Source organism: Apostichopus japonicus, chromosome 12, assembly GCF_037975245.1.
Source record: "Apostichopus japonicus isolate 1M-3 chromosome 12, ASM3797524v1, whole genome shotgun sequence".
Classification (NCBI taxonomy): domain Eukaryota; kingdom Metazoa; phylum Echinodermata; class Holothuroidea; order Aspidochirotida; family Stichopodidae; genus Apostichopus; species Apostichopus japonicus.
This window is the reverse complement of record NC_092572.1, coordinates 18,189,989-18,208,189: the sequence shown is the minus strand read 5'-3', so window position 1 is coordinate 18,208,189 and position 18,201 is coordinate 18,189,989. Positions and strand designations below refer to the sequence as shown.

The 18,201-nt window shown below is 33.1% G+C and overlaps 4 protein-coding genes across 9 annotated transcripts in view; 2 read left to right on the top strand and 2 right to left on the bottom strand.

The window, feature by feature from the left end:
* Positions 1-2,042, top strand: part of LOC139976834 (uncharacterized) — a 120,452-nt gene extending 118,410 nt beyond the window's left edge. The window contains exon 12 of the mRNA XM_071985650.1: positions 62-2,042. Within this exon, the coding sequence (XP_071841751.1) occupies positions 62-86 (25 nt within the window). The 3' untranslated portion in view covers positions 87-2,042. The remainder of the gene's footprint in view (positions 1-61) is intronic.
* LOC139976836 (fibroblast growth factor receptor 2-like) overlaps positions 1-13,210 on the bottom strand; it is a 139,882-nt gene extending 126,672 nt beyond the window's left edge. For 2 of the 6 annotated variants that reach the window (XM_071985661.1, XM_071985656.1), the window contains exons 1-5: positions 13,111-13,210; positions 12,671-13,000; positions 12,049-12,330; positions 11,552-11,641; positions 11,300-11,339 (exon numbers count right to left, since the gene is read on the bottom strand). In XM_071985661.1, the coding sequence (XP_071841762.1) occupies positions 11,300-11,339; positions 11,552-11,641; positions 12,049-12,330; positions 12,671-13,000; positions 13,111-13,162 (794 nt within the window). In that variant the 5' untranslated portion in view covers positions 13,163-13,210. The remainder of the gene's footprint in view (positions 1-11,299; positions 11,340-11,551; positions 11,642-12,048; positions 12,331-12,670; positions 13,001-13,110) is intronic. The other 4 variants (XM_071985662.1, XM_071985657.1, XM_071985659.1 and 1 more) reach the window with 3 other exon arrangements.
* LOC139976840 (megakaryocyte-associated tyrosine-protein kinase-like) lies at positions 6,972-11,040 on the bottom strand. The gene is made up of 9 exons (XM_071985666.1): positions 11,008-11,040; positions 10,424-10,591; positions 10,210-10,320; positions 9,608-9,807; positions 9,283-9,402; positions 8,727-8,838; positions 8,478-8,574; positions 8,103-8,205; positions 6,972-7,972 (listed from the first exon to the last, which is right to left on the bottom strand). The coding sequence occupies exons 4-9, from the start codon at positions 9,767-9,769 to the stop codon at positions 7,913-7,915; spliced, it is 654 nt and encodes a 217-aa protein (XP_071841767.1). The 5' UTR covers positions 9,770-9,807; positions 10,210-10,320; positions 10,424-10,591; positions 11,008-11,040; the 3' UTR covers positions 6,972-7,912.
* Positions 13,211-14,054: 844 nt separating the features above from the next.
* The window catches only part of LOC139976835 (uncharacterized), a 17,094-nt gene continuing 12,947 nt past the window's right edge, over positions 14,055-18,201 (top strand). Inside the window, exons 1-4 of the mRNA XM_071985654.1 lie at positions 14,055-14,117; positions 15,076-15,165; positions 16,848-17,156; positions 17,861-18,172. Coding sequence (XP_071841755.1) covers positions 15,096-15,165; positions 16,848-17,156; positions 17,861-18,172 — 691 coding nt within the window. The 5' untranslated portion in view covers positions 14,055-14,117; positions 15,076-15,095. The remainder of the gene's footprint in view (positions 14,118-15,075; positions 15,166-16,847; positions 17,157-17,860; positions 18,173-18,201) is intronic.

The window sequence follows — 18,201 nt, the reverse complement described above, 5'->3', positions numbered from 1 at the left end:
ACCTAGTTGACTCACGAGAAAGCATGTTGGCATATATTTATTGATTTCTTTTATCTTTCAGGAAACTTCTTACAGCTGTTAGGTAAATGATGGCAAGAAGACCTGTCTAAATATATGGAGTGCTGTGGAATGCCCCCATCTCGATAACGGGTTACTGGTGAACCATATTGGACATTTCAACAGGAAATGAACAAATAAAACAATCAGTTCCCAATAATACCATAATAATTCTTGCCGGACTTAACTTTTACACAAATTTGGATGACAATGGGAGGTGGTGACCAAAGTGAGACGAACACAGATAAGACTCATTAAAACCAGAGATGTGTGTTAACCAGAAACCCCAAGGATATATCGATTGACTGTATTTTTGCTGGCGACCTGTGAACAAACGTGATAAACATTATTCCAACTTAAAGTGTATTAGTATACTTTAAATTAATATCCTACCTAATCATAGGTTAGCTGGTGGTGTTTGAATATAAAAGTGAAACATAAGTTACTTTTACTTAATTTAAGTGGGCTACTTTAAAGTATCGTGCAGCTTTATGATGGTTTTAGTCTATCACTTGCAATAATATAATATTTTTGCATCAATCATATGACAAAATTATGCATGACTGAAATATGCCGACACCGATAATAATGTCTTAAGTGTAAACCGGGGAAAACATGAAATTCTATAAATGTGGATGGTATTTACTTAAATGTAGTTATAATATCGCAGTTTAGAAGTTTGTCCCCTTTACACACTTTTATACATGAAGGATATATCCCTTAATACCTATAATCTTCCTTTAATAAACTGCTCCAAAGAGTCACGTAGATTTGGAAACCTCATTCGACTATCTGGGTCTGTCCGAGGACAGGTCTTAATCAAGGACTATCTGCAATAATCAGTGATTAGACAATAAACGAATAACAATTTGGGAGCTTTGCATCCTCGATATATTGTCTACATTATGAATTTGGTCACACTATCGAACAACAACAACATTTGGTCTGTGAAAGAACCGGCTGGATATGAATTGCTGATTCAATGCTCTATACATCCAAGTTTTCAAAAGGAGTTTCCCTGAAGATAGAAATAACTGCAGAACTAAGTTAATAATATAAAGACCGTTTAATGTTAATGAGTAATTCAGTACTCCGTTTGAGTTACTCATTTATGTAATCACTAAGAGATCAAATAGCTTATTTAATTAAAATAATTTAAACTATGTTTATTATGTTGGTAATTACTATAACTGTTGATTAACCGTTTATCATATCTATATAATGGGTTCGTTATTCTTTATTAGGTTTAGGTGTGCATTCGTATACTTATAACAAAATAAACGAATTGTGTATGTATAGGCATGTGTACAATACTTGATGTAAGTCCGCACCATACCAAATCGGTTGAAGGAAAATGTTGAATTCAATGTTATATTATATAAAGGTCGACCACACCATGGTCGCCAGTCTAGAATCAATTTGAACAGCTCTGCTAAAAATGAATTTGCCTAACGAAAAGACATCCAAAACAAAAAGCTCTTACGACCAGAGGTTTCAACATATTAATGATTGAAACCTGTCCCGGGAGCATACCATTGAAGACGAGAACTACCCTGAAGAGAATAAGGAAGAGAAAACTATATGAAACTTTCTCAGTTTATTCATAATATATTATATAATAATCCTGAAATCCATCAACGTAAACCATCCATTCATCTACTTATATGTTATATTTTAATCCTGATATCCATCAACGTTATCTATGCATTCATCTATTTTTATATTATATAATATCCTGAAATCCATCAACGTTATCTATGCATTCATCTTTTTATATATTATATAATAATCCTGAAATCCATCAACGTTATCCATCCATTCATCTATTTATATATTATATTTTAATCCTAATATCCATCTACGTTACCTATGCATTCATCTTTTTATATATTATATAATAATCCTGAAATCCATCAACGTTATCTATGCAATCATCTATTTATATATTATATAATAATCCTGAAATTCATCAACGTTATATATGCATTCATCTTTTTATATATTATATAATCATCCTGAAATCCATCAACGTTATCCATCCATCAATCTATTTATATATTATATTTTAATCCTGATATTCATCAACGTTATCTATGCATTCATCTATTTATATATTATATTTTAATCCTAATATCCATCAACGTTATCTATGCATTCATCTTTTTATATATTATATAATAATCCTGAAATCCATCAACATTGTTCATCCATCCATCTATTTATATATTATATTTTAATCCTGTTATCCATCATCATTATCCATCCATTCATCTATTTATATATTATATTTTAAACATGACATCCATCAACGTTATCTATACGTTCATCTTTTTATATATTATATATGATATATTAATCCTGAAATCCATCAACGCTATCAATCCGTTTATCTATGTATGTTTGTATTTATAAGAGCACCTGGTACCATGCTGTAACTGCCATTCTCACGTTAACATTTGCAGGCGTCACAAGCAAAGAAAACTACATTGGGCCTTCAAATACCGCGAACATTCGATCAACGTGGGTGTAAAACTAATGAATGCATCTAGTGCATATACCCATAAAGGAATGCTTCAGTGGTTTTATATTATCTATGATGATTAGATAATCCATGCTGATCGCACTGAGAGGCACCAGGATGGGATAAAGTGACGTAAAATATTCAATCAAGACACAACGTTACATATAATTGAATACTGAAATGATGTTTACAGTTTATTATATTGTGCTTACACAGGCTCTCTAGTGGATAAGCAGTTTGCTAACAGTTTTATTATATTTTTATTTAGATTACTATATTGATGCATGAAGTAAAATTTAACTGAACATAATCGGAAAAAATCAAACGAATTCTAGACATCAAGAAGAAAACCAGACGACCCCAAGTCAGCCAAAGCTTAAGCGAGGTGGACCCCAATCTCACGGTAGAACAACGGCATATCGTGTCCAAGCAACAACATGTGGCTACTAGAATCCGACGTATAAGTACTTCGAAATGTAGTAGAACCTATACACACTTAGTAGGTGATATCGAACTAATCATGGATCACATCCCCATCACGTGTGACCCCGAGGTTTGCAACTCTTTGAGTAGTTTAATAGAGGCAAATTAGTTCTGGAAAAGGAATCATCCATTACTAACGATCATATGATTTATTCTATGTATTGTTTCCAATCAGTATCTGAATCATTTACTTGAGTGGAGCTAGGCTTCCGAAATAGCCTACCAAGTAATGTTTCCCATGGACAACGATGTTACCATCTTTACCGAGCTACAGGCGATATTCGCCACATGACAGTATTTATACTGTCATATGGTATGCTTCCAACCATATGGTTAGCTTACTGTCATATGGTATGCTTCCAACCATATGGTATGCTTACAGCCATATGGTATGCTTCCAACCATATGGTTAGCTTACTGTCATGCGTTATATTTACAAACATACCAAATGCTTACAGTCGTACTGTTAGCTTGTTTCGTCCAGATTGCTTCACTGGCACTGTTTATTGCAATACTGAAAACAGTGTGTCAAGCTTTGCTAAAACTTACGAAATGTGCTGACAGTCACAATGCATGTATGTAGTCATACTGAATGCTCGGTTTCATTTAGTAAGCCTACATTCATTCACAAAGCATGCATGTAGTTATACTGAATGCTAAGTTTTATTCTGTATGTCTACATTTATATTGTGTGTGTGTAGTCATACTGAATGCTTAGTTTTATTCTGTATATCTTCATTCATACTGTGTGTGTATAGTCATACTGAATGCTAAGTTTGATTCTGTGTGCCTTCAATCATACTGTATACATTGTAAGTCATAACATCATTCATGTTGGATAGATGAGATGTTTATTCATAGTTAAAAGTTTGTATGGAAATCGTACAGCTGTTACTATTAGCACTCTCAGTAATTTTGTCAAAAATTCCATCATCCATGCAAAACCATGGAACTTTAGCACATTGCAAAAAGTTTATCAAAGTGATCATTATAAAATTACAAGTCTTTTTCAGTCATTTTTGAAATTTTACAAAGGTTGTTACAATGTACAAGATTTAACGTTCATATTAAGCTGATAAGATTTTATACGTGTTTGTCACCATTATATATATTATTGTTGTCAAAATAATTATTTTGTTATCAACCTGATTATTTCTCATCCAGTGAGATTCTCATTTAGGCTCCTGCGATTCTATAGTGTGACGATGAGCTTTAGCTTAGCTGTAATTAAGCTGATAAGTATTAATGCAATATGTAATGTCGAGGATAAGATAAATGATTTGATTGGTGCATGTACCCACAAAAAGATTGGACAAGTTTATGTTAATTAAATTTGAAAGTTTCTGTAAAATACCAATGTTATTTTGGGGTTGACGGGTTGGGGGGGGGGAGCAAGACATTTGACTGGGGACCCCACCCAGCCGGTTACTCTACTATCCAATAGTAGATATAGATCCAATTAATGAGTCCTTGTTGGTTAGTATTCCCTCCGAATGAAAAATAAAATATTTAAAACAATACTTTTAGTTTTAATGCGTCGATAAATTAATAAACTAACATGGAATACAACCAACCACACAAGGTGTTAATTAATGTAAATAATTATAAGCCCAAAAAATGTAATTGGAAGAAGTAATATGATTTTATTTTTGATACATATTTTAACTTAGACTATTTAAAATCAAGAGATTTCTTTAATATTTGATAGGTTGATAGGCTGATGAAACAATTTTTGTGGACAGCGAAGAACAACTGATAGATAGAAGTGACTCACCTGCTAGCAGGTAAGGAGGGAAGAGTGTAATGACTAATGGTTCTATTAATTACATCAACGTTAATGTTCACTGGTAACTCAAAATACGATAGAATTTATTCACACTATTTGGGCTTATTTTGTGTTAACTAATTGCTATTAGTAAATCAGACAGGTTCTGGCAAATTTAAAGGGGTTTTATGTTAGCGAAAAACAGACAGCAAAGAAAATTAAATTACTGCTGTATATATATATATATATATATATATATATATATATATGGGTGTGTTTATGTGTGTGTGTATACATACGCGAAGGCGCCCAATTGGATTTGGGGGTGGGGGGGGGGCTGTGTAAAGACTTACCCGCAAAATATAACCAACATTTTTCTGTGAGTAGGCCTATATACCAAAAAACAGATCCTGGTTGATAACAGGTCAAAAAAATGTTCTCCTGCTGCTTTTTGGCACTTTTCCTGAGGAGAACAATCGGGCGGATGGATATTGACTCTAATAGGAGTATGCCACCTGATGACGTTGCTCGCATGATCTAAACCACGATTGCCGCCCTCTATTTTATCGACTTTAGTTCTCCCATGGATGGACCCTTGACCTCACAGGTAATATAAAGAATTCTCATATTGACTATGACCACACAAAAAGAGATAATTTGATTTATTTTATCGAAATTTTATGAATTGTTTTTGGAAAATTGCTAAATTAAGTTAGTTTATCTATTCTATGGAAGGTATCTCAGGGTACCAGTTGAAGTCCAGAAGCAAAGCTCCCGGAAGCTTTATAATTTGGTAACATTTTTTTTCTCTTGTAGGTACATTTAAGTACAAAACGCATGTTAGAATGAAGTATTTTTAGTTCTCTGGAATATATTCCAGTGCTGCTGGGAATCCTGGTACTTCAGCTTTAGAGTTTGTATGTATTTCTTTTTCTCTTGAATTGGCTTTAAACCACAGAAATACACTGATTTCTGATCGGATTAAAACTTTCATGGAGATGTATATAAGCACCGTATTGAAAACTGTCGCATTTTCTCCGATTTCAATGTGTTGCACCCTTACCCACATGGCTCGTCATCAATTTAACGGAAGTGATAATCTCAATACCCACTTTGTAAGATCTTTTCCTGTTTAATTAGATATTCATTAGGTTTAAAATGTGCCATCTACAGTACTCAGATTTGGAGTTGTTGTACGTTGTGTTTAATTTTAGTTGGTATAGTAATTGTAAACAAGAAAATTTGTTTGCGAGATTTCTTGTGACAATTTGAACGTTTGGTATATTCTAGTTATTTCATTCTTAATTTATCTGTTTAAATAGGCTGGAATACAGCGAGACACCAGACTAGATTTTTTCTTAGTGCCAAGTTAACCTGTGGGACTATCAATCAAAATTAAAAAGATATAATCTGTTCCTTACGTCTCTCAGATTAAATCACCCTAAACTCATTTGATAAGTTTTCCCTCAACATAATATCTTGATTTTAGGCTATAACAAGTTAACTCTATTAGTCGTAAAAAGTGTCTACATTTCGAATTTGATTGGCTCTTCAAGAGTCATATTGCGAGTAAGCTGTGACCTTTAAAGTGCTAGAGTGCTAAAAGTTGATGATATCGAGTACCGTTTGCTTTCATTTTCGCCATAAAAAAGGAGAGAATACAACAAAAAATGGAAAGAAAACATGTCAATTATTACACCGAGACTATCATGTGCGATGGAATTGACAGGTATTAAAACCTAATTTATCTTTTGATGACATTTATCAACTGGAATACGAAACAAGGAAGTTAGACATCAATGACCCTTCAAGAGCACGAGGTATCGTCAAGTGCATGTATTTGTTAAGCAAAGGAATAAATTGGTTGATGGTACCGAACGAACGTATTACTCGTTAGTTAGTTTCACTTCAGTTCCATGCTTTTTTCTAGCATACGCCATGAAGCTATGACCGTGGGTAGATACGATTATAAATATCACATTGAACCTAGTAGTATATATGTAGTATTATTCATTGGTATAATATATATATATATATTGCATATATATATATATTGAATATATATATTGAATATATATATTGAATATATATATTGAATAAATTGAATATATATATTGAATATATATATATATATATATATATATATATATATATATATATAGTGTTGTACTTATATCTCCTCGTATAACTCTTGTTGAAATATTCCATTTCATTACAATGATTTTGGTAAAGTAGTCTAGTACATATTAACTCATCCACTTTGCATTAGACCTTTAGATCTCGATCACAATTTGTCATGTCAATGTAAACTTTAAAATGAAGCTAGTATGTACTTCAAAAATAAACCAGTTCATACTTAGGGACAGAGTGCAACCATTGAAGTATACATATACATTGAAATAAAGTAGTGATAAAACAGACACAGGTATGCCTGTTTATCTACAACACGTTGTTAAATATTCAAATACCTTCAAAGTTCTTCCATTGTACACATTACTAACCTGTACTAGAAACTTCCTTTAGCTGTATTTGAAGTGTAAAGGAAAGAATCTTTAGAGCTACGTCTAATGTGAATGACATGCGTGTCATGTTGTCTTCTCATTTAAGATTTTGTAAAATATGCAGTGAAAAGGATTTTGCTCGAGAAGTTTATCTACATTGTCATCAATCTGCATTGCTGTTTCAACGATTTGATTGTACTAAAGTTTTATGACTGTAAAGATTTGGAAAATCACATTTTAACTATACATGAAATAAATCCTTTTCTCCTACGGCTCAGTGAGCTATTAATTCCGTCTAGTAAAATTATTTACATATTAAGTAACGAACTTATCATCCAATCCAACATGTAAATACGAGTATTATTAACTTCTATGTATTTATTCGATGTGGACTGAGTTGCCTTTCAATGATGCTTACAGTGGTTATTAAACACTTGAATGTTACACAAAAAGCAAATCATTACTTTCATAGCTGCTAATTATTGTCGAAGACTTCAATTTCAGTTATGACTGTTCATTTCTTCCTATTTCTAAACATTTGAAAATATTCGTCAGCTAAGTGAAACAGAAATCACCACGGCTAATTTACGATGTATACAAAGACGTGTAGCAGTCCGATTCTCTGCATGTTAGAACTTGTTCTTCCTACAGAATGAGAAAGAAAGTAGATATAAAGTTAGTTAACAGTTTGGTATGCATATCTTGACGTTTCAGTAAGTATTGCATTTTACAGAGAACCATGACTTAAAGTGCTTAAGTACAGGAATTGACTTACCACTTTAACGTTTTCAAAGAGCGTTGATACCTTTTCAAGAATTGTTCGGAAGTTTGGTCGGCAATCTATTGTTGTGTTCCAACACAATAACATTAAGCTATACCTTCGGTAAAATTAGATCAATAAAATCAGAGATAAATCATTCATGGACGTTTGTTTATCAATAAGTGATCACTAACTTCAGATGCAATGTATGTCTTTGATCCTAGCTAAGATATTGTAAAAATGAAATCGAGGTAAGAGAAGGGACATACCTTAACTACCCCCTGCTACACATATCATGGAATAGTAAACGGTGTTATACAAACTTCGCTGGTATTAGTAACGAAAAATATATATTATAGTGGAAAGACAAATTTAAATTAGAATACTCACAAGGCACCTGGGCAGCATATTGGTTGAGCAAGGGGAATGGTCTGTCTAATCTTGTCTTCTAACTGTTGTTTACTGAGTCCCGCATATGGTACTTCTCTTTAATGTGAAAATGTAATATGATGCATTAGGAAAAAACGTGTTTGTTTATTAAAAAGAAAAAAAAACATAACAAGTCTGGTAGCATATTGATGAATAGAAACTGTCATAGTCATTTTTTGAAGAGCAGGATTATAGCAATTGTATCATTACCTAACGAAAACACTTCCCACAAGAACGTGCCGTAGTTCCAGACATCGCTGTCAACTGAGTATTGTTTCAAAAATACAGCCTCGGGTGACATCCACATGATTGGTGGGTATTCCTGTATAGTGAATGGCCCAACTATACAGTTTGCAATGTAAATCAAGTACTCCTACAGATGTATCAATGAATTACGTACTTAAGCATAACCGACCACAAGAAAAGAACATTTAATTCTGCTTAGGCTTAACACCTTACATGTAAGGTATTATTATTGATATTGTATAGTCTGGAAGGTCTGGAGGAAGTGGGTAGAAATCTATCGTAAGGGACAAAATGCTAGCATAGCGGGGCACATTAAACGATTTTCCTACAGACTGATCGTCTTTGATTGAAGCAAAATCCTGTTCGATAGCGCTTTGGAAGGATTTCATGATGGGGTTGTAATTGGTCACAAACGGAATTCGTGTTTTAGGATTTTTGGACCTGTATTTTAATAAGAAATTCCCTGCCTATTTAATTAAGATGATATTAGTACATGGAAATGATTACACAGGCAATTTACTTTGTCCAACTTCCCCATGACAATGTACATAGCCATGTTCTCGGGGCAAATATCATAGAGTTTGCAATGTCCATGCTCAGTTAGAATAACCTTCCTCGTTGACAGAACAGGATGACAAAACTGCATGTTAAAAGCAAAAAGAATAATTTATCAGGCGATATTATATTAGTATGGTTAATATTCCTATATCACAGGATTCGATGCAAGAAAGGTTTAATGACAGTTAAATACAGTAAAGTATATCAGCTATGTCATTCTCATAAGCCAAGTTATTTACAAATGCGTTCTACTAGAGAATAAAACACTAGATATGATTTCATTTTACCTTCTGAGAAGATAGGAAAACCATGGCAGAAGCAACCTCGCGTGAAAAATACAGCAATTCTTCAACTTGACTTTTCATATTTACTGCAAGTTGTTTTTTATTATTCGTCAACGCACGAGACTTCCTGGCTTCTTGGTATTGAGACATCAACATATCACGCATGGTTCCATTAGATATGTATTTATAGTATACAGATGGGACTGTAAAAAGTATATAAATTTGATAAAGGGAGATGAAAACGATTGTGAAATGTAAGCACACTGAAGCATGTATGGTATCTTAGTGCTTACACTTGAAACTTTCAATCCGAACAACCATTGATCATTGAAAAGTAATTAAAGGCCTCCCCAACTAGTACTTGGAGTCACGCCTCTCATGTCAATTTGAAATAACTAATCGATGACGTAGCCTACCACGTGTTAGACATTTCGATCAAGTTATTACGTTAAGTTTTAATTTCAACTAAAACTCCATCGACATAAATAATGGCTCTGTTAGCGAAAAGTGTAAATAAATTCCACAATACATACTGAGTAGAGATAGTTAATAGATCAATTCATTTCTTTAGCCTTTAAAACAGTCTGAATATCTTTTGTACGTACCATTTTCCACCGATACTAAAAGACGATCCACTAATAGGTGATGTCTTCTCAACTTCTTTAAGCTCAATGCTAGTTCCCGGAATTCGTTTGCATCTGCAAGGGTACTTCCTTCTGCAACAGAACGTCAATTGACATTGTGTGTATATTTTCGGCAACTAATATGTGCAAATGAAGTATGATTCATTTCTCAAAATGTATTGGCTAAGTTACTTACTAGACAGTGTTTTGACAAAGACTTCTTTTTCGTCATCTCCAAATGTGCCAGTCCAGTATTCAAATTTCTTTCCTACTTTTATACAGGTCTGTAAAGCGATGGTTGATCGAACATCGTTCTCGTCGTTGGTTACTTGAATAACATCGGGTTGAACATTCAACTCTGCAACTGAATGGTTTGATCTTCATATCGTTATCAGTTTTTCAATTACAAGCGTTAAAACTATTCTCACGTTTTACAGTAATATATAAGCAGACTATTATACAGGCAGTGTTTCTGACGATTTTATATGTTTGATTAGTCGATCAATATCTCTCAAGTAAATTATTCATACATATTTGTTTATATATATTCCCCCCGCCTGTATATGAAACAAATTAAATAATATATATATATATATGCTTTCATTGTCATTATTCACAAATTCGTGTCATTCTCGTGTGCATATTTTCTGACTCCTGCTGTTTTACTTCTGCCTTCTGATGAGAAGCGAACATGGATATTTACAATGAGTAAAGCATCCATTAAACAAAGCAAAACAAAACTCATTATATTAAAATATAAATAAAATTACATACACTTACCACCATCTGATGCTACTGTGTCAATAAAACTGATTTCCCTGTTGAGTGAAATGATTATATAGAGGATGTATCACTGCACTGCGAGACTTATGATATTAAATGGTTCGATTGGCTATTTCTTTAATAAGATCCCAGTGCACCATATTTGAAATCTACATCTTAACAATAACCATCAAAAGTGGTGAAGTTTGAAGCTATGCTTGTACTTCCAAGGAAACTAAGAAAGCTTTAAAGAGCGAGCCCTCTTTCTTAAAGAACACCTCAAAATGATATTGTTATATTTAATACTTACCGTTCAACAGGTCTGCCATGTCTTGATATGTTCTTGATATCTATGATTAAAAGTATTTGACTGTTAAACTGTCTTAGAGTTAACATTTACCATTGATAATTGGCTGTGTAGTTGAAAAGACTGTGCGTGGTACTAAAAAATGGAAGAACAAATTGAAAATTTATAAAGTCATTTGAGTCTTTATCTTTCTTTTTTTTAAAGCATATCATAAAACTAGGAATATTGAAGTTTGAAATAAAATGATCTACTTACAGTACTTGTAGATGAAGAGAGCTGCCACTAGCATACTCAGTATGAGGACAAATACTCCAATGACTCCCATAGGCTGAATGTTTCCTGAAACTTGATAACAAATGTAAGCTTAAGATACATTCATAACCAAGAATACTACTTATTCCATGTATGAAATCAGATGAAACTTGGTGTAATCACGTCACTATTATAATTTATTTTTTCATTGAAATATAGCAAAGCGTAAGACTTTATGAGGTCAATGTGGTATCTTTCAGAAATGTTAATGTTTCAATACAGTATTCAAGTGGAACTGTAACTTTGCAACTTCAAATGTTTTCTTCAGAATTCTCATATTTTACTATGCATATTTTGAACAATGTACTAAACATGTTGTGTTACCTACATTCTCCGTTTTTTGTGTGCAATTTGTAAAGTAATTTCAACAATATGTTAATGGCTTATTTTTCAGTTTCGTATCAGAACTACTAAGATAAAATAATAAAAAAACTTCTTACCCGAGGTTGACATTTGGTAGTTGTAAGTTACATTTGCAGGTTTGATGTGAGAACCGTTTACTTGACATTTCACTGTGGCGTTTACATACTGGTTGAAGCTGAATGTAGATGTTACACTGTGATCATTCGTTTCACTGAATAGTTCCTCATATTCTCTCTGTTCATTTACAAACCAAGTTAGGGTTATAGGAGCCAAAACGTTATCTGCTCTGCATATCAGTGATGCTATTTCTTCGTCCAACTCATTGCTTACATTATTCTCAATGGACAAAGATGGATAAGCTTGGTATAAAAGTGAAAATAATGTTTTTTAGATGTCATACGTCCATCTCTGAAGACAAGAAGTAAACTGTACGGATAACTTGAAATTGAGAATCTCAAAGAAATTATGGAAACATACAAATATTTGTAATCGTTACAGCATATTTAATATCTGGATTTTATTTTAATTGCAATACTATTTCTGCGTTTTGACAAGGTTATAAGCTAAAACATGACAGTAAACAGTTTAGAAATGATTTTTCGGTTAAAAGCAACATTCATCAGCTGTCTGTAAATGATGTATGTTAACACTCATTTGAACAGAATAAATAAGTATAGTAGTAGCAAAATAGAATCTTACTGGTTATCTTCAGGATGTATGCTTTTACCAATTCAATGCCTTTTCGACATTCATATGCATCGTTGAATTGATCAAGTGAGATATTCCTTAACTGAATCGATGATAACACGGGATCGCACGTGTTTTGAAGTATCGTTGCTTCTTTGTGAAGTTTGTTCAAACCAGCGTAAAGAAAGTTTCCATGTCTCGACCATGTGACTAACTTATTTGATATATTCACAGGACAAACAAGACACACATCATCCCCAGGTTCTGCATCGCATGAAAAATTCTGCTCGAAAACATTACCGGTTTTGAAACATAATACCGGACTAGTCGCTGAGACGTAACCTATTAAGCAAACAAAAATGAACAAATTGTGGAAAAGGTGGCAATAAATTGAATTGAGTCCAATGGCTGAAAATACATAGTAATAATTAATATTGCAAGTGAACACATACCTTTATATACATGACACAAGATGATAAGTAGAAGCATAGCCACATAATCCATACTGTAATTCTATTGTAGCTTTGTTAGTCTTCTTCAGTTGACCTGCCAATGACTAAATGACATGACAGTGAATCAATGACATGCTTCCTTTAACCGAATCAAAAATGAAAGTAACGAGTCTACATTATACTTGACAATAATGTAGAATATTAACTGGTCTATAAACTATAGTTGGTCGGTTTATAATCAACCTGACTAGATTTTATTTTTCATAAACATGTTTCTCATTTCTTTCATTTGTAGCAATACAAATTGCTGAATACGTTCCAGCAGCTACCATTCAACACCATAATTGTTGATACCCTAGGTGTACTTATATGTTTATTTTCAAACCTCGGTCCGAAAGTAAACGTATTGATAGTTGATGTATTTAGAGTTTCTGGACAACAACTGTTTAAATTTACAACCGGGCGCCAGCGAAATCAAACATTGTATTTTACTTTCCTTTATTTACAGGTCGTCGATTAGTACAAAATAGCAAATGCGACAGCGTTTCCACATGTGCAGTTGAAAATTATCTAACGTTTTGTTCTTTCTTTAAAAGCTATGAATGGTTAACCTTAAGTTTGAAGGTTAATCGGTCGTTATTTTGATTGTATACCGGTTATTCTTTTAACAGAGTGAAAAGGGTGAAAAATATCTTATTTGAGAAGGAAAACAGAAAAGGCACATGTCATCACAGCTGGTGTAATTTTGATATTTAGGCCACGCATTAATCTTATCATTGTTAAACAACAAACAAACCTTTGAACACCACTCCCATTAGATCTAGATTTAATATTCAATGATAATCATATGTTCAGAATACAACAAATAGAGTTAAGTCGAACGACCTTTGTATCCTCTACGTTGGTAAAGATAAGTGGCGAAAGTACTTACAGTCGATGTAAGTATTATCATCACCTAATGCATAGCTTCTCTATACGTGTCACAATATCACGGCTGGTGTTTATAGGTAAGCAGCAGTCTCGAATAATATCTTTTTTTTTTCATCATTATACACGTCATATTTCGTTAGTCTTGATATAATTATATAAATCAATAGGGTTGAAATGACTCAAATTTCGAAAAGACTGATTATTCTGGTTTTCTAAAATGCTAAAATGGTTTTCTAAAATGCTATAACTTAAGGGACGAGTTGCAGTTACCGATACAAAATGGCCGACGACTTATTGTAGGCCTATGTATCTGCAGTACATTGTTATAACGTCATTCTCACCAATCTTCAAGAAAACTGCAGTTCTGTTTCCCTTCAACATCAATGGTGTTATAACAGCTTAATTTAGAGTAATTGGAAGTCTTAATTAACAGGAATTAAAAAGAATTAAATAGGAACGAAGGAAATAATACTTGATGTTTTTTCGGTCGATCGTTTTTATATTACCTGGGGTGTACCCCTGGCGAATATGGTGCACAAGTTAAACTTGTACTTCCTTAATGTAAGTATGTATACTAGGCGGTTGACAGAGACGTACAGTGAATTGGTGAAACGGTGTATTTCACATCCTAAATAGTCTACACAAGAAACATTCAACACCCTCATATTCAATCTACCACCGAGCGCTAAAAAATCCAAACAAGCCAATGCGATACCCATTATGTCTATGGATATGTCTCATAACTAGTATATATATATATATATATAAATATATATATATATATATATATATGTATGTATATATATATATATTTATATATATATATATATATATATATATATATATATATATATATATATACACACACATATATACTTTTGTAGAGAATATTAAAACATTCCATGAGATGTTTGTATCAAACTATTTTGTTACCATCAAATTATTCATAACTAATTACTGAAAAAATGAAATAAAGACAAAGATGTGTATCTTGTAGCGATATATTACGGGAGATGCTATCTTTTTCCTTTTCAGTGTCATACTGACAGCAATCGATGAGAGAAGCAAAGATGGAAATAACAATGATTATTTTGTCTCTAGGGGTTTCGATGATACTAAGTTTAGGTGAGATTAAATGAACATTGTTCAACTTAGTTATGTATTATAATTCCATATATATATATATATATATATTTCGTTAGCAAATGAAGAAGTTGTTTTTATAATGCATAAAGCATTAATCCAATCAAAATCATTTATTATTAAAAATAAAGCAGAATTACCATACTGTGTACATGAGCGATTGTATTATATATTGCTTTTAACAGAAGGGAGCCACTCCGATATAGTGTTTTCTCACTTAATTCAATAAATAAGGTTCTTTTTCGTAAGAGAGTGGATCCATATGAAAGTATAATGTGCATCCAATTTGTGTGTCATCCTGGAAGAAAGGTGTTCAGACTGAGCTATGTCAGTCTTACATTAACTTTGACAACAAAAGCGGAAGTGTTGTCGTACTAAATAATGTGGAATATGAGGTCTCAAAGATATTCAACTTTTGGTTTCGTGTTTACACATTTTCAGACTACGAATGAACTTTGAACTTGAAGTCACCAATTCCGATAGGATTCCTATATATACTTACCAGGGCGATCCACGTATTAGGTTTCAATTTCTGAATTACCTTGTGTACAAGGTTTTAGGCTGTGTTGGCAGTTCATCCAAGTTTTCATTTTTGCGGTATTGTGTTTACAAGGTTTTCAGGCTTTAATCTACAATGACCTCATTTGACTTTAGCCTCCGCCTATTTCAAAATTATGGTAATAAAGGTTTTAAATCTTTCATTTCCAATGTTGCCATATCTATCACAGCATAAGCGAGAATTTATAAGCACGAGGAGCTATACACATTCTATTAATATTCGGTATTGAATCATTATTTCAAGGTAATTGTAATTCATTCTGTTTTCAATAAGGTGTACATGTCATGAAGAATTTGCCCAATGAATGGGAGCTAATTAAATAAATTTAGATGGGTGTTCGGTTTACGTTGCTTGAGGTTAGTGGAGAAGCAGTGTTAAACTTGCACTAAAGCAACCGTAAATCCGTAATTATGGGATAAAAACAGTGAGCGAAACCAAATGCGTTTGTTTTGTTCATCACTATTTTGGGCAATGCGAAGGGTTTTATATGATAATAGTAAAGAAATCACAAAACTTATCCAAACAAATCACAACAATTTCAATTCCCCTTTCTCTATTGTCAATTTATCCACATAAAGAGAAAGAGAGGGAGGTGGAGGTGGGTGGAGAGAGAGAGAGTGGTGTCTATTACGTTATTACTCCGAGTGTGCCAATTTCCGCTAAAGATGTGTTATAACGCCATTCACACAATTGGATAAACATAAAGGCAGTCTTGACACTGAATCACGTGCTCTTTATTAAAGTAGGCCTGTTGTCAGACTTATTTTTTTGTCGTGGTGGGGAGGGGGTGTTGAGGTTAAAGTGAGTTCAATATATGTTGGATGATGTTCTTTCTAGGGATAAGTCACAAAGTAGTAGTCTAATGGAAGAGGTGTCCCCTGCTTTTGTTTGGCTTAAATACAAAGTGATGTTATTATGTCATTTTTGTGCAACCGTGGCTAAGACCTTGATACAAAGTTCTTAATAACAACCAAAAACCGAATAGAGTTTTATCAGATTAAAGTTTTCCTGTTTTTGATAAGTTCCTTTAAGGAAATCAAATACTTACTTTCTTGATTTATCATGTTATAATAGATATTTGCAACTTTTTTCATTTTTTTATCAGCTTACGGCCTCCATTGCAACGAGAAGGAGTATGCCACATTCGGCCAAGATGTCGTTATTGATTGTCAGCTAAGATTTGTCAGTAATGTATACTGGTACAGTGAGAAAACGTCGTTTGACAGTCCCCTTGTAAAAATCGAGAACGAAGAGAAAGTAATCCTAGAAGCTGGAAAAGGAAACTATGATATTTCGGAGACAGGAGCTTTGTTGATCAAAGACGTAGTGAAAGAGCGCTGTGGTTTATACAAGGTCGTCATTATTAACAAAGATGCAACCTTCGAAGAAGCTTTTGTTCGCTTAGAACTTTTAAGTAAGCGTTTTTCCCTTAATGAAAGTATATATAGATAGATATAGATATATAGATATAGATAGATAGATATGTAAATAAATATGTAAATATATAAATTGCATCTTGTCTTATGACGAATGAATACGTACAATGAAAAATATTAAAATATTCAACTCAGTTTACATCAACATTTTTATTCCATTTCCAGTTACTTTAACGGCAGTTTATGAAAGAAAGTAGAACCTCTGCATGCAGGGATATTTGCATATATAATAACAGTTTACTTGAAGAAAAAAGTATTTGCTGAACGTTTTCAAATTCTTTTACAGCTTTAATGATTTGTGTAGAACTTAATCCTCGTAATGGTTTCACGACAGTTTAAACAATCTTTGGTTTCCTCGGTTAATGAATGAAACACTCAATTACGAACATGTTTTTTTTTTGTGACAAAATTGCGGAGTAATTGAAAGGCAACTAAAAACAATTTATTTACATTTAGGTACACTTCAATCAAACGAGGCTAATAGTCGAACGCATCGTAGGCAGGAATGTTAACATTTCCTTTCATAGTTGCTAATATATATTAAGTTTATATGTTGCGTTGGTGTGATTATTCTGCTACACAATGGTAACAACAACATCGTAATTTTAAGGATCCGTTAGTTTGTATTTAATATTGTTTCATAGTGAGGCTTTAAGTTACTATTTGTTAATTTTGGTCGCAGATAAGCCTCGACAAGAATGTCTGGTGGTTTCCCTCTGTGATTCCTGCTACTGTAGCTCTGACGCTAAGACCAACCACAATGTTTCCTGCAGTGTCATTGGTGCTCGTCCTCAAGTAGACGTCAGCTTAATCACTGAAAACGAAGACCTCTTCAATGTTACCGTCAGGCATAATACAGATACGGATACGTTTAATACTATTGCTTACATAGAAGTTTCGATAGATACTTGTGGTTCAAAACTGTCGGTGAGATGCACTGTCGTTGGAAGTAACATATTCGGCATCAAGGACAGCTCTATTGATCTAAATTCAGGTAAACGTTTGTATAAAACCTTTTTGTAT